At 40.3% G+C, this 17303-nt stretch overlaps 2 protein-coding genes across 7 annotated transcripts in view; one reads left to right on the top strand and one right to left on the bottom strand.

Annotated features, from left to right (window-relative positions):
* The window catches only part of LOC136833119 (TGF-beta-activated kinase 1 and MAP3K7-binding protein 1-like), a 532423-nt gene extending 528899 nt beyond the window's left edge, over positions 1–3524 (top strand). For all 6 annotated transcript variants that reach the window (XM_067094762.1, XM_067094763.1, XM_067094764.1 and 3 more), the window contains 2 exons: positions 1249–1476; positions 2009–3524. In XM_067094762.1, the coding sequence (XP_066950863.1) occupies positions 1249–1476; positions 2009–2356 (576 nt within the window). In that variant the 3' untranslated portion in view covers positions 2357–3524. The remainder of the gene's footprint in view (positions 1–1248; positions 1477–2008) is intronic.
* A 658-nt stretch (positions 3525–4182) lies between these two features.
* Positions 4183–5169, bottom strand: LOC136833526 (uncharacterized). Its single transcript, XM_067095753.1, has one exon. The coding sequence runs from the start codon at positions 5167–5169 to the stop codon at positions 4183–4185; it is 987 nt and encodes a 328-aa protein (XP_066951854.1).
* Between the last annotated feature and the right edge of the window lie 12134 nt (positions 5170–17303).

The raw sequence follows: 17303 nt of genomic DNA, 5'->3' as shown, positions 1-17303 counted from the left end.
GGTTTTTTCCCCGTCATAACAGGGACCTCCCCTCGTTTTATAGTATTAAGTTTTTTGATGTGCCTTAGATTTAATGTACCTTAGTTTTAGTATTCTTGCTACATGGAAGAGATTACTTGATTAAAATTATTTTCGTTAAAATTTTGCATTTTCTTCAGATTACCCCCTTTTTTTCCTTGTAGTTGCAGTCTTGGCATGATTCTCTATCACTATTTCACCGGCTGACACGGGACTGGACTCAGAAAAGGGATTTTGACAGAGGAAAAATCTATTTCTGAGGAAGGTCCCGTGTCACCCGGTGACCCTCCCTAGCTCATCTAGTACTTCCCCCCCCCTACTTGCACATGCCAAGTCTGGGGTTGGTGCTAGCATGGAATGAAGTAGGTGGCGCTGGTGTCGCCGTCCTGGCGGGTGTTGAGTGTAGGAGCTGTAACGGCTCACCGCTCTTTTCCGGGGGTTTTGATAAGGAGAGATCTTTCGAGTATATTTCCGTGGTAGTGGTATTTCACTCACCCTTCATTATACCGACGTCTTCCTAGAAGACGCTCGACTGGGGGTAGTAACCCCAGCTTTCCTGAAAGCTCTTTTTCTCTGGTATATCTAGCATTGTTATACCTAGAAATTCGTGCTGTAATGGAATTTCACCGGGTGACACGGGACCTTCCTCAGAAATAGATTTTTCCTCTGTCAAAATCCCTTTATTGTTTATTGTTTTGACCTCAGGTCACAGTCAATTCCATTGTCTCTCGCGGGCCGGCGTCAGTCGGCCGCTATATAAACTGCCTGGATCTGTAATAAAGTAGCAGTAACTTTTACCTGCTCGTTTCTTTGACACCTTACAAGATCTTCACTTTTACAATTTATGAAAGGAATAAGGAAAGAAATACACAGTATTTTATAGAAGAAGAATGCAAAATAGTGTCAATTAAAGAAATGACAAATGGTCCTGGAAAAGATGTTCATGCTGACCTAGAAGAAAAATAGAAACTTTACTTAGGCAGTGAAGTATGCAGAAGAACAAGCAGATGGTTTTATATTAAGAGTAACTGATGTCAGAGAACATAGTTTGTGAAGTTCAGGTAAGTTAAGAATGAGATGATAAATAGACTTAGGGTACTTGGTAGGTTTGAATGGATTGATGCTTGAGTAACTTGTGAAAAGTTATATTTGTCTTTTTTTTTTTTATTGGTTAAGAATGTAACTATAAGGAAATGTAGAAATAAATGCAGTATTTTGATACTTTTACAGTTCATGGAGCAGTTAACACTGACAAGTATCGCTCAGACAGTCGTGGATAAAGTTGTGAGATTGCATCATGACAATTACTTGACAAAACAGAGAAACGTAACTTTCAGGGATGATATAAGTCTTGTAATTCGCAACTTCAATTATCCTATGCGTAGTGCCATATCTTCTTGTTCCCTTGGAGGCACTTCACCCCGTCCACCATGTCATCGTCCTATTCAAGGGCAGCAAGTAAGTACTCATTAATCTTAATAAAAACTCTTTACAGCACTGTGATAAAGGTATGAAGGATGAGCAAAACTACTTGAAACTTAAATTCATTAATAAAACTTTTAAAGGTGTATTATTGACTCAACGTAAATTACAATGTTTGGAAGGTTGAGTGAAAAACTGGGAATGTATTTCAGTTAGTCATGTTATACAAAAATGCTAACCAGAATTCATAATTTATTAGTCTAAATAAAAGGGATTCAGAGGAAAAATGTCTTATTCCTTTGTTAGCTCCAGTAAGAGAACTAATAAGTATGCTGAAATGTTGAACAACACAAAACTGTTTATTTGTTACTTCATAAAATAATAAGTTGTGATGCTTGTACTTTTTCACGATACATAATAAGTTGAATTCTGTGCCATAGATGCAAGTACAATATAAGACTGTTGAATAATTCTTTTGAATATTTGACGTGAATGTTGACCACTTCAGATACTTCATATGAAATAAGAGTATTACCACCACACAGTATAAAGCCATTTTGACTTCCAGGATCTATCTTCATCATCTGGCAGTGATGATGTAACCCTCTGTGAAGATACAGATACCCTCCCTGATCTTCCTGAGTCAAGACTTACATTGGCTTCACGAGGTGCAAGGCCTGATTTATCAGATGGAGTTTTGAATTCTATGGACGAGATAAGTCTTAGACATCACACTGATACTAACACTACTTCAACAGAATCTTCTGGTCTTGATAATCCAAGTTTGACACAGTTTTCTTTGGATGAGGATGGAAGGATACATCCATATGTGTCTTTTGATCAATATTATCAGGCAATTGAAGAAGCAAGAGCTGCTGGACTTATCAGTGAATCTCAGCTTCATCTATATAAGTAGCAGTATAAATTTTCACATCTTTTGTGTTTTTGTTTAGTGACGATTTGCTATTACACATGAATACAAATGAGTAATAGTATTGTGTATATAATGTATGTGACCACTGGATGTGGTTTTTGTAATATATTGAGTGATAAGAAGTTTATTTGGATGAGTGGGTGCTACACAACTTGGTATCAGGTGGAAAATAGTTCGTTTTATAGAAGCCTTGGTGCTTTTCTTTTGTGCTGGACTACTAAATTTTAGTCTTATCAGAGTTAAACAAACTATGGAGATATGACTTCAAAGAAAAGTGGATTTTAGTAAAATCAGAAATTAGATTGCTTATAACTTGACTGCATATGCACTTGAAAATTTCTCTCTTGATGACTGCTTTAAGCATACAGTTAGTGGATCACTTGTTTCTATAGTTCATGTTGTTTGTTCCTTAGGTTAACAAATACTTTGGCATCTGAATTAATTGCATTTATACAGTACAGTAATTGCAAGATTGTGTGATGTGAGTATTTCTTTAATATTCTGTAAAGTTTGGAAAGACTTGAAAGTACCTTAAGAGTCTGTTTTCTAACAAAATATTCAAAGAAACTATACAGGTGTTCTGTATTTATACTGAATTAGATTAGGTCTGAGGTTGTAACTTCACTACAGATTAATGGAAATATTCAAGGGAACTATAAATACTTCAGGGCAAATAATGTTTGACTGAAGTCAGTTAAATATCACTGTCAGTATCAGTGCCCTACAGACATCCTTGTTGTTAATAATGTCATCCAATTCAGGAAGAGGTAATTTCTAACTTTTTCATGTGCATAGTGTTACATTCCTTATTTATAGCTTTCTATCATTGTTTTTGTTTTATTTCAAAGTTCCATAGATTTGCAAACAATCAAATTCTGCTATATGCAGGAGTCTCTGGTCTTTTTAAACAATTAGAGAACCTGGTATAAGTTATAAGTGGTCAGGTTTATTACTTGCAATTAATATTTCTTTCTAAAATATCTACTTGTAAATACCTGTATTTCAGTTTTTTGTAATGTTAGAATATCTCCGAAAATGTCTTACATACAGAGTAATCCTCAGATAACAGGTGGTCATTTTTAACCAAGGGTAAAAGAGCTGGTTGGTCCAACATTGTACTATTGAGATTTATAAAAGTTTTACCTTTACATTAGTAGTTTTTCACCCCCAAGAAACTGACTTTTTTCCTAATCATTTTGTTTCCTCAGAGTTTATCTTTAGTACAATTATATAGACTAGAATATTTGGGAAACTTCACATATTAAAGTTTTGGTTTTCATCTCTAAAGGCTCTTAAAAACAGGATTTCCACTCATGTTTATTGTGTGTATGTATAACATTAAATTTCCCCTGCTTCTACCCCGATAAAAATTAAAAGGGATGAAAGCTGTAAAGGTTTGGGATGAATTAGCAAGATAATATCTAAGAAATTGTATTTCGACATTTGCTTCCAAACATAAAAGGCCAGCAAAATTAAAAATACCTCTCAATATGCTTTGGTAGACATGATCTCCAGTTGCAAGGAAATTAATTTTTTGACTTAATTTTCAAGGTAATAAATTTTACGTAAGCCTTTCTCTAGAAGACCACTCGGTGTCTTGGAAAAAAATACCTTTTGCCTTTAATATATATTTATTATTTCCAACAGGTAGACAACTAAGTTGGTTGGGATAAGAAAAATTCGCTATACTAAAATGTAGGTAAAGCCATATCAGCCATACAACTGGTCACTGATCCTGCAATCAAGGCGCTGCCATTCTTAACCTGCACAAGAACATCCTTGTCAACCTTTGATCTGGCACCTGTTTTTTATTCTACTCTGCTCACCTTTCTTGCCTTTGGCTCTTTGGTACACAAATAAGAAAAATGCCATTCATTACATTTGAAGCATCTCTTATGAAATCTGAAAAAACAATTATTTGCCAAGTTTCCTTGTCCACAACACTTTAAACATCTACCCAGTTCTATAATACGTTCCAGTTTCTTCTCAGGAGTCTTATAAACTTCACACTCTGAAACCTTGTGCGAGGGATAATCACTATTACAACACAATAAACAACCCTTTTGTAAATTGCTTTTTTCCACAGAGATTGCTAAATTAGTAGAGCTCACTTTCTCACATTTTGCCTTAACAATAAGCTTTGAATGAGCTTTGGATTCCTGCATATACCTATCTGAAGTTTCAAAGAAGTGCTCCTGTATGGCTTTCAAACTAGGTCTTACATTATTAGTGATACTAATCAAGTGCTGTTTAAAAGTCTCATTTAAGCCTTCCCACACAAAATACTGAGCAAAGTCATTTCCACTCATCTTTAACAACTTTACATTTTCCATCAATGATCTTACCTTACCTATATATGAAAAAGGATCATCTGATGATTTTAGTTTAAGCTCGCAAAACATCCTTACAGTATTATATTTCTGCAAGTCAGTGGAAGCAAATGCAGAACTTAATAAATTTTTTGCATCCTCATACGACTGACTACTTAGTTCCAGGGAATCAATCAAATATTCTGCTCTCCCATGCACTTTTTGTTTTAAAAGCAAAAGCTTATCTCTGTTGGAAAACTGTTGTTGCTCCGAAACAGATTCAAATTCCTGGAAAAATCTATTGATATTTTCATCTGGGGTACTCTTAAAAGTGGGCAAAGGAATAACAGGATTCTTCAACAGGCTTCTAGAACTGTTATCACTTACAACAGTTTGTTCATCCTCCAGAATAGCTAACATTTCAGTAACTTTATCAATATATTGCTCACAAAAAGTAAATTCTACTGAAAATGCTTCCTCATCCATACTTTCAGACCACTTAGCATTTATAATTTGGTGATCATAATCCTTCAATTCTGCTAAAATACTTTTTAATTTTTCTCTTTTTGCGATTCTTGCACCCCAGACAGCCTACTAAAACTGTCCTTACTACCATATTGTTTTGTAATGCTACCACGTAGGTATTTTCGTGTATTAACTAAAACATCCAATGAACTCATGTTTTCGAGTACTAAACTTTCCTTTCTAAATCAAGAGTGCTCTATCCAATAGGACAACCCAGCCTTAAACCAATTCGGTAAGTTTCTTAAGTCCTTTACTATTCAAATTAACTTCATCAGCAAATAACGCTTTATTGTCTAGTTTGGATTTACCATCAACTCTAAATAGAAAATCCTTGAACTTGAGCTTATAAATAAATCTATTCAAGTATTTCCGCTGATAATGGTAATCTAATCCTGTAGGACTCTGAAATCTGTTACCAGGTGAATAATACCTTTGCTCAATTTGACTAGCAATAATCTTAGACCTAGTCAACCAGCCCCGTAAACTCTGGTAAAATTCAGAACAATGCTGTTTTACGATCTCTAAACTTACTCGAATACTAATATCATTACCACCCAGAAAAACAAAAACAAAAATCTGGGTCATATGTCTTCAACTCTGAAATAAATTTATCATTTACAACCGGTGTGCTAAACTTGGCCCCACTATAACCGAAAATGCATACTGAAAATCAATATCGTTAACTTTCAAATTAGAGGGGAAAAACTCTTTGCAAATGCTTAACATAAGAGTGACCTACAAGTGCTAACTTCATACTGAAATACGGGCAGCCCTGGAGTTCTGTCACAGTGCACGTCATCCACTAATACTATCATCGAAACCAACCAACTTAGCATAGCCCCACGTTGGGCGCCATCTTGGAAAAAAAATACCTTTTGCCTTTAATATATATTTATTATTTCCAACAGGTAGACAACTAAGTTGGTTGGGATAAGAAAAATTCACTATACTAAAATATATTTATTTCCTCCTTGTTCAGTTGTTCCCAACCCACTGTTTACCAAGATTTCCTGAGAGTGCAAAAAAGTTACCTTCATTAAAAAATGTACCAAAATAAGTTAGAATACCAAAAACAAATAAGCCCGAAAAATGTGAAAAAACTATGCAACAACGTGTGCAGTAACAGGGAGCTGTCTCAACACACGAAATAATATAAATAAAACATAGTTTTAACTCAAAGGCTACAAAATATGATATTCCACCCACTTGAAGTAATTAAGTTGAAAAAACTCAAGAATTTCTTAAGGCTAACTGCTAAGACACCGAAGTAAAACTATGCAAAAACATTGAGCATGTTAAGATTACATAATTACATTGAGATGATCGGTATCATTAATTGACCAACCTCATAAATCATCCTTGGTGCTGCTTGGCTGAACTCGATTTTTACTAGTCAAATGATGATAGTCGACAACTGTAGCTTCTGTCCAGGGCGGCGCCGATGGCTCTATTCCTCCATGCTAACAAACAACGTCTTCACAGGTAATTAAGAGAAACGGCATGTCCAGCTTGAAAACAGCGTGAAGTCGTAAACCCACCCAGTATGAAAGGCAAAGGAGTCTCACGTTCTCTCAAGGTGCTTCAGTAGAGTCCTTTAAATCTTGCCCTGCCTTAATATAGTAACTTTTATTTATTTATTTATTTATTTACATAAACAACCAAACAAATCACAGTATGGCTGTTTTCCTGCAAACAACCAAACAACCGCAGTATGGCCGCTTTCCTGTGAATAGCAAAACAAGCAAACAGTATCCGTTTACCTCTCAATTCCCATAGAATTGGAGGAAACCAATTCAGATTAAAACAAGGTGGTCAAATACCGATCATACACTAATGAACAAACTTCAGCTTCCTCGCATTCAACCATAAGAAACACGTAATTATAAAGTTATATTTTCTAACACGGTGGGCTCTTGCCAGATTTTATGACTTATGCTGTACTAATTTCTGCCCTTTCTGTTTTCAGTCATTTTTTCCTAAATCTCTCAAATGTCGCGGAAAGTGGTAAGAAGAAACTGGGAATGAACCCTCAAGGACAGAAAAGACTTAACTCTAAAAAGAGGAAATTAAGCAATCATAAAACAAAATTTGTCATATGTATAGTAGTCTGAAATGTATATGGTCTACAAAACAAGTTTGAAAACATTATTGTAAGCATTCAGAATGTTGTAAAAAAGAGGCTCTATTTCATTGGCATCAAATATGCATTTTCCTTTGAAAGCTGATTCTCAAGATCAGAGAAATATGAGACAGTGCAAACAGCAGAGGAAGACTTGAAGGTGAACTCTGAATAGATGTAGTGAATTTGATGACTGACATAGCAGAGGAAACAGGATGCAGTGGTTATAGATAAAAAAAAAAAGGGGGAAAAAGTGACAGAGTATAATGGCTCTGATTGATTGATTTATGTTTGCTAAAACTGGCATCATAACCTCTAGGTTATTGATGCCATAATAAAATGTACATAATGTACATACAGTGATAAAATATATATTGGCAAAAAGGCCATGAAATTCTACGTACAAATATATACATGAGATTCTTGTTGCATTGATAGATGCAATACATGATCGTAATCAATGGGTAATAAAGATGTCTTTCTAAGTACTTCCCCCCCCCACCAATTATTATGAAATATTGATTGGAAGATCTGTTGAATGTTAATCAAGGTATCTTCTTGGGAGCAGGAGCTGACCCCGAGTTCTTGATATCTGCGGTTGTGGGGCGGATTCAACTGCTGAGTCGTCCGGCGGCTTTGCCAAGCGGATGACATCCTTAGTGCGGCCGTTGGTATATCCTTGGCCTCGTTTCAGGATGCCGACCTCTTTATCCGAGGCTTTGTTTTGTGGAGGAATTCTGGGACGTCTGCCGGTTTCCTCCCAGGTTCCGCTGTCCATTAGGAAGGCTGGCTTTAACCTGTCAGTAGATATCCAGTCTTCCCGCCCATGGGTGTTGACGAAGTAGGCCTTGGATGTTCTACTGACGACTTGGTATGGTCCTCTGTATGATCTGGTCAAGGGTGGGCGGCGGGCGTCGTTCCTCATGAAGACGTGTACAGGTTTTCGGGTCTCCTGGGCTGAAGTTATGGGTCCTGTCCACGAAAGTCTTCCAGCAGGGCGCGAACTTCTTTGCAATTTCTTTTAGTCTTGGAAGGGGTGTATCCGGGTCGTCCGGCTCCGTGGGAAAGAATTCTCCAGGTATGGCCAATGCTTCGCTGTAGGCTTTTTCTGCAGGAGATTCTTTGGCGTTTGCCCTTGGTGTGCTGCAGAGACCCAGCAGGACCCAGGGCAGCTGCACCTTAAGATTCTCGTCAGTACAATGTGTCATCAAGGCTGCTTTCAATGAACGGTGGGTCCTTTCCACCATACCGTTGGCCGCAGGGCTGTATGCCATCATACTGTAGAGTGTTGTCCCCATCAAGCGTGCCAGGGAGACCCAGAGTTCCGACAAGAATGCTGGGCCCCTGTCTGTAGTTATATCGTCCGGCACACCGAAGCGGCTTACCCAACTTGATGGTAGGGTTTCCACACAGGCGCTTGTTGATGCTTCTACCATTGGGGTTGCTTCCAGCCATCTTGTGGAACGGTCTTTGACTGTCAGGAGGTATCTGGCGTCCCCTGATTGTGGCAGAGGTCCTACAACGTCTACATGGATGTGGCCGAAACGCCATCGTGGTTGAGGGAAGTCTCCGATGCCTGATTCCATGTGCCTCGTGATCTTACTTGTATGGCATGCTATGCAGTTTTTCGCCCGTTCTCGTACGTCCTTCCTGATCCCGTGCCACACGAATTTGTCTGTCATCAGGCGCATTGTTGTTCGTCCTGATGGATGGGACAGCCCATGGATGATGTCGAACGCCTGCTTTCTTCGTGATGCGGGTATCAGGGGGTGTGGGCGGCCTGTGCTGGTGCCGCAGAGAAGTGTTGATCCGGATTCACCTATTGGCACTTCTTCCCACTTCAGTGCGGTAAGTGCTGTGCAGTAAGCTGCTGTTTCCGGGTCTGCGGCCTGTTCCTTCACCAGGTTTCGTAGTCCATGCCCAGGTGGACTGAATTTATTTCAATCCTTGATAGGACGTCGGCTACTGGGTTCATCTTGCTGGGGACGTAACTGATGGTGCATCTGAATTCAGAGATAGCAGCCAGGCACCGTTGCTGTCTTGCCGACCATGCGTCTCCCACCATCGTGAATGCATGTACCAACACCTTGTGGTCTGTCAGGATGGTGAGTGGCCTGCCGTCCAAGACGTACTCGAAGTGCCGCACGGCTTGGTAGATTGCCAGCAGTTCCCTGTCGAATGCACTGTAGTGGGTCTCTGGCAGCTTTAACTTGCGGCTAAAAAACGCAAGCGGCCAGGGGAACCGTCTACTATCTGCTCCAGCATGACTCTGCAAGTGACGTTGCTGGCGTCGGTGGTAAGTCTCACGGGGCCCGTGGGGTGTTGATATGTTAAGGTGCTGGCCTTGGTGAGGGTTGCTTTCGTCTGTTTGAACACCTTTTGCTGTGGGAATTCCCAAGTCAGTGCTTTTGGCTTCCCCTTCAGCACTCCAGTTAGGGGATACATGATGTGGGCGATGTCTGGGACGAGTCATCAGTAGTATTTGACCATGCCGAGGAACTCCTGGAGGGACTTGATCGTTTTTGGTGTTGGAAAATCCTTCACTGCATTCACCTTGGAGGCCATGGGGCGGACACCTGTCGGAGAGACCTTATGTCCCAGGAAGTCTACCTTCTCCACTCCGAAGGTACATTTATTGAATCTGACGACCAATCCGTTCTCCTGAAGGCGTTTCAGCATACCCCGGACATGACCCAGGTGCTCCCCAGGGGACCTGGAGAAGATCAGGATGTCGTCCATGTAGCAGATGCGGAAAGGTAGGTCCCCCAAGATGCTGTCCATCAGGCTTTGGAATGTGGCCCCGGCGTTCCTGAGGCCAAAGGTGTAGGAGAAGGTTTATGTCCCAAACGGTGTGATGATGGCTGCCTTCGGAACATTGTCGGGATGTACTGGCACCTGAAAATAGGACTTGAGGAAATCCATTTTTTAAATATCTTGGCTCCGTACAGGTGCAGGGCTCCTGTTAGGTCCTGCATGTTTGGCAGGGGATAGTGGTCCGGTGTTGTCACTAGGTTCAGCCAACAATAGTCCCCACAACGAACTGTCTGGTTCCTTCACCATGTGGAGGGGGGACGCCCATGGACTCAATGCCTTTTTACAGATACCCATCCTTTCCATCTTGGCAAATGCTCGTTTAGCATCCTGGAGTTTCTTGGGTGGCAGGCGGCGGAACTTGGCATGTGTTGGCGGCCTGAGGTGGTTATGTGGTGATGGATGCCGTGCTTGGCCTGGGTACCTGGCACCTGACTCAGTTCTGGCTTGAAGACATCTGGGAATTCGTGCAGGAGGGTGTTGTGTTTGTTCGATGAGATGGAGCATACAGCGGGCATTCCTGGTCCAGCAGAGAGTGGACAGGAGCAGCAGGTTCTGGTATCCAGCAGGCGTTTTTTGGCCGACATCTACCAGCAGTTCATGTTGTGCAATGAAATTGGCGCCTAGTAAGGGAAACTTAACGTCCGCGATGATGAAGGGCCATTCATATTTATGGCCCAGGATGGATATTCTGCGGGTCCGAGTTCCATAGCAGCGGATGGGGTTTCCATTTGCGGACACTAGTGCGGCTGTGGCGCCAGACGTGTGATTGTGGTCCTCCCCCGATGGTGGAAATACCGACTGCATAGCTCCCATGTCTATCAGCATCCGTCGTCTCGATACGGCGTTATGGATGAAGAATCCTACTGGCTGGGGTTCTCTAAGGTTTGAAGCCAATGCTGCTATGGGTGGCCACCTTCCTAGTATTTTGTGAAAGAACAGGGGGCTCTGCAATTCTTGGCATCCTTTCCGAACCTCTGATGGAAGTAACACCAGGCTAAATTTGTCCTCCTCTTTTGCTGCTGTGGCAGTGCCTTCTTCCTGTATACCACGTTTGTGTCCTTTTCTTCGGCTTCTTCTGCTACCAGGCTGCAGGCTGCAGGTGTTGCGGCATGCTTGGAGGCCTTGGTAGCCTCGTGGAGTTTGTGTGTGAGGCTCACCAATTCGTCCATCGAAAGTGTGTCTGCTTCCATGATTTGTGCCCTCACCTCCTGTGGAAGACGCCTCAGGGATAATTCCCGTGACAAGCTGACCTACCTCCTCCGTCCATCTGAGTCGAAGCCCGGCAGCATCAGGAGACCTCGTAGTTCGTCCCAGGCGTCCCTGGGTGATGCGTCCCCCAGGGGCTGGTTCATCAGGTCAAGGGCGTGCTGGGCTCTCTCTGGGACGGGCATGAAGTATGTGTCAATGGGTTTCTTTTGTAGGTCTGCATACTTGACTTTGCCCAGCTGCGAGTCCAACCATGGGGTGATTCTGTTGAAGACCTCCTCCGGCAGCGTTGACATGGTGACGTCTGCTTTGGTTTCCTTGTCCGTGATTTTAGCTACACGGAAATGGATGTCTGCCCGCAGGAATCAGGATGTGGTGTTTTGCCGCGAGAACTGTGGCAGTTTCATCGCCTGGGTTATTGCTGCCTTAGAAGGCAAGAGGGGGATGCAGAGGATCTGTGTCCTCAGAATGACTTTGTACCTTAGTGTCTGACATTTTGATTCACACCAAAACGCGAAATAATCGCTGTATTTAGTCCGTTAATGGTGTTTGGGGCTCGTCAGAAGTCAAAACTATATGCCGTGTGGTCCCGTCGATGACTTCTGACTACAGTTGACGTGAATCGTAAATGGCAGGGCAAACCGTTTGAGAACGCCAGAATGTGCCTGAAGAAGGTACTGTACACCACAATTAGTCCGTTAGTGGCGCGTGGGTGTTCTCCGAGGAAGGAGCTTCCAGAGGTCTAGACTTTTTCACCGTATGGTTCTATTCGGCCATAGTGAGTCCGTTAACGGTGAAGCCAAAACCGCTGTGTTTACCGTCTTTCCTTGGGTTACCAGTTGTGAGGTCAAAGAAGACAGGACTGGGTACTGAATGATTTATTACCTGGGCATAAGATATACATAGCAGCGTGCGGACGGAAATGTGGTGCCTGACCTCAGGTCTCCGCGACCTGCATGCTGAGTGAGAGCAATTTGTGTTTGTTAATAGTCAAACAAATAACAATAACAAGAGACATAATGTACTTAAAGTGATAAAATATATACAGTGAACCCCCCCGTGTTCGCGGGGGATGCGTACCACACCCCTTCGTGAATAGCTAAATCCACAAATACTTAAAACCCCTATAAAAACACTTAGAACTGCCCATTTTGATAGTTTAAACACAAGAAAAACCCTGTAAAAATACTTATACCTGAGTATTTTAATAGTTTTATCACAAAAAGTGCATTTATTCATGAAAATTATATGAAAATACAGTAATTAGTGAATATTTCTCAGTGAAAAATACCGTGAATGGGCGAATTTTCCACAAATGATGGCTAGATATGTTCCACAGAGAAACCCGCGAATGTGTGAGTCCGCAAATCATGAGAACGCAAATACGGGGGGTTTACTGTATTGGCAAAAAGGCCAGGAAATTCTACATACAAATATATACATGAGATTCTTGCTGCGTTGATAGATGCGATACATGATCACAATTAATGGGTAAAGAAGACATCTTTACAACAGCTTATGTATATGATCTAAATTTTGTTAAGAAGGCCCACCTCCCTAACAAAGATACATAACTACTCTATATTACAATCTATCTCCGAGAATCATAGCAAGGATAAAATGTCCATCCATGTCATGTCCCTGAGAGAGGAGCCTATGTCTTAGATCCCCAAGACAGGGACATTCGACCAGCAAATGTCTCACAGTCAAGGGAACAATACAGTCGTCGCAGATTATAGGGTTTTCACCTAATATTAAGAACCTATGAGTGAGTCTAGTATTTCTATTCCTTAGCCTGCACGACATCGTTTATAGTCTCCTTGGCATATAAGAGATACTGATGATGTTATATTGCGCATCTTTTGATTTGTTTCAATATTTGCCTGAAGGGAATGCCAAAGGTTTTTAATTTTCTGACCTACAAGAGAAAATACCTCCCTAGGGTACTAGGCATCGGGGTTCTGGGGAGGTGACTGCTGACTTAGCAAGTTGATCAGCTCACTCGTTACCAAAAACCCAACATCAGAAGGCACCCAGCAAAAATTTACTTTACCTTTTCTTTTCACTAACAACAACCATTATATAATCTCTAAAATCAGTGGATATAAAGAGTTAAAAGATTCTAAAGACTGAAGAACACTTCTTGAGTCACAATATATAGTAAAATTATTTCCATTGAGAGTTAAAATTTCCTTTATGGCCTTTAAAATTGCAAACAGTTCTGGTGTAGAAATGATGATCTGCTTCTTTCTGCATCAAGAAAGACCACTCCAAAGCTGACCACGTAGGGGGTTAGTGCCGTCAGTGCACCTCATACAGTGCACTGTAGGAGTTACTTAAGGGTCTTTGCAGCTTCTTTTGGTCCTTAGCTGCAACCCCTTTCATTCTTTTTACTGTACTCCCGTTCATATTCTTTTTCTTCCCTCTTACTTTCTACATCTCCTAACAACTGTTTTTAGTGCAACTGCAAGGTTTTCCTCCTGTGACACCTTTCAAACCTTTTTATACTGTCAATTTCCCTTTCAGAGCTGAATGACCTCATAGGTCCCAGCACTTGGCCTTTGGCTTAAGTTCTATATTCTACTCCAAAGCTGATGCCAGCATCTGGCTTTGAATCCTCTGTGAAAACTGCAATGGAGTAATCATGTTTCATTGGACATTTTTGCTTTTGTCGAATTAAAATATCTACAGTATTTTATCTCTGGAAGGTCCCAGTTGTGGGCTAACCGAATATCTAGCTTGAAAGTCTCCATCCTTGGGATGCTGAATTGACTGGTTATATATTGTAATCTAAAGGCAAAATGATTGGGGTTGCTTGGGGAGATTTTCATAAAATTGCTAGAACTTGTCATTTCTGATATGAATGCTGGTTAAGGACTTAGGTAGGCTCTGAAATCTATACCAGCTCCGCACCAGCAGATGTTGGTAATGTAGATCCAGAGGCATCTCATCAGCGTCTACAAGCATCCTGTCAGTTGGAGATGACTTAAATGCTCCTGTAGTCAATCTTACTCCTGCATGATGAATTGAATTAAGCATTTAAAGGCTGTTAGGCTTTGCTTGAGGCATAGACTTCACACCCACAATTTATTTTTGAAAAGATCAAAGCTTTTTATAGTCTCAACATCTGAGTTTGTCAGTACCCCAGGAAGTGTGGGACAGAACTATCAGGATATTGCTTTCAAGCATTTTGTCGTAATATAATTCAGGTGTGGAACCCATGTCAGCTTGCTATCAAAAATCAACCCAAGAAACCTTGTCTCAGCCTTACAGGGAATTCTCTGCCCATATATGAACAGATCTTTATCAGGATGGACTCCTCTTAAATGGCAAAAGTGCATGATTACCATTTCACTTTCTGAAAACCTAAAATCATTCATCTTAGCCCACTTTACGGTATTATCAATGAAGAACTGAAGTCGACATTCAGCTACTGCCATCCTTGCTGCTGCAAAAGATATTGAAATGTCTTCAACAAAAGTGTATAAGTTACACTTAGGGGAATTATTTGCATACCCCGTTGATTGCTAAGGTGAACAAGGTTAAACTTAGAACACTTTACTTGTGGCAGTCCTTCATGGTCTAATGCATCGGACAGTGCTGCTCCAACCTGAACCTGAAATAGCCTGTTAAAAAAACCATGATAAAAAGATGCAGAAGAAGGAGTGGAATTAAGAAGCTACTTAGAATAGCAGATATCATTTAGATGGAAAGCTGGTAAAGAGTTTTTGAACAGGAGTAAAATTATAGGCTACAAAGGAAGTTACAGTGACTGGAATCATGAACAAACTGTTGAATGGACAGGACTGTTTGAAGAGAATTGAAATTACTAAAAGAGCGATTAGAAATGGGTGGATTAAGGGATCAGCTTTATTACTAATAAATATTAGATGGAAACAAAATAAAGATATTGACCTACAAAGGAGAAACAATCTGGTTTCTATGATGTAAAATTTACAGACTTTTTCCGTGGTATACCTTCCAACTGGATGACTTGCCTTTCATGCATGAAGACAGAGTAATACAGCTGTCAACCTGATAAAGATAAATGTCACACAATGTGTGTGTGTGTAATATGGTACTAAAGTAGCATTGGTCAATGGTTTTAAATAAAGTGTGATTGAAACTTTATACTGTACAAATAAAATAAAATACTGTGATGTTTATTTCGGTGCTTAAGAAGCAGCGTATAACAGAAGGAAACCACAGTGATTTCTCACTCATCAGAGAAAAACTCACAGAGAAAAAGCACTGAAGTGCTTATATCACATGTAAAAATAATATATAGCCTTACTTGTTAAAATACACAGCAGAGATCACAAGAAATATGTCTATGCAAGATGGCTGGTGACTTGCTATTCCATCAACATTAGGTTGGCATTTATGTAAATAACAACAGCACGCATACATTCTGGACCACAAACCACTACAGAAAACTTGAGTACGGTATTATATTAATCTCAGACACAGCACAGCCAAAAAACCTCTAGAAAATGTCTTAAAATAGCCTATTCACAACTGAAGTACTTCTAAACATAGATATATCAAGAGTTAACATCATATTAAACAAATGTATTCTGGGTAACATACATCTTTGTTGAATAATGCATCTTAATTAAAATGTTAGAATTTTGTCAAGTATACGCCTTCCCAGCCACCTTAGCAACATAGAACACAGTGCTAAGGGAAACAGTGCAAATCATCCATCACAGAAGAAATAAAATGGAAAAATAACTTATTTTACACTTTGTTAACACACCCCACTTAAGGCTTATTATCCCATATTTTTTTCTCCAATTCAGTCTGCTGAAATATTGTGTACTAATATTGAGCTTTCAGAGCTCTAATCCTCTCCACTCAAACTTATGATTACGGAATGTATGGCCTAGCTCATAATACTTGGGCTTTTAATCTTGCATCTTTGAATGTAAGCAAGGTTTGGCTGCATTGTGAAAACCACTCCATAGGTACAGATGGAATCTCCTAACTAAATATTATTGTTAGGCATTCCTTTTCAATTGTGCAGTAATTGTATTTGATTATAAGTTTACAGCTAGCATAAGCAATTGGAAATGCCATCAGCAAACTCGTGCAGGAGTAGGCCTCTCAGTCCTTTGTTGGATGTATCTATCCTCGCAATGAAAATGTTATTAAATTCTGGTACTTAAGGTACAAGTGCATTTCCTAAAGCTTTCTTCATTCCACCAAATGCTTTCGTTGAGGTTCCTTCCACTCCACTTTATTCAATCATCTCTTCTTCACTAGGTTGGTCAAAGGAGCTGCAAGATTTGCGTAGTTGTTCTCAGCCTTTGCAGTACCCAGTTAATCCTAAGAATGATGTTGCTTTTGTCTTATTCGTTGGTAGTTATGCATTCCAGACCTTTGTCAGTTTCACTTCATCTATGGATTTCCTATTACCGATGACGTTGTGTCCATGGAATGCCTATGTAACACTTGGAAGGTTAAATACTCAGACCTGCCTCCTTCACTCTCAGGAATAAGTGCGTAAGTCCCTTGATGTGTTCTTGTGATGCTGTGTGGATTACATGTCGTCCACATATAGTCAGTGTTCTTAGGTCCAGTCAGCATCTTCCTCATTACCCTGTTGAAAGTTTCTGCTAAGTTCATCAATCCAAATGGTAACATCATCTCAATGGTGTGAAAGCTGTCTTCTTTTATGTTCCTTCAATCAAGATCTGCTGATATCCTTTGCTCAAGTCTACCCTGGTGAAAAACTTGTCATTATGAAGTTTCAACCATCATAGTCTCAGTATCTCATTATGGCATGAAATGAATGGTAAGCCACTTAGAATTTGTTTGATCCATTTTTTCCTCAACATTACCACTGGCAAACAACAGTATTCAGAATTTAACCTTATAATAGACAATTCCTACTATTTTTTTACCATCTCAACACTGTGAATCAATGCCCTAGTAGCATATGGTAAAGGATATG

The sequence above is a fragment of the Macrobrachium rosenbergii genome, chromosome 51, assembly GCF_040412425.1.
Source record: "Macrobrachium rosenbergii isolate ZJJX-2024 chromosome 51, ASM4041242v1, whole genome shotgun sequence".
Classification (NCBI taxonomy): Eukaryota; Metazoa; Arthropoda; class Malacostraca; order Decapoda; family Palaemonidae; genus Macrobrachium; species Macrobrachium rosenbergii.
Note: the sequence above shows the minus strand (reverse complement) of the source record. Positions and strands in the feature narration are given on the sequence as shown.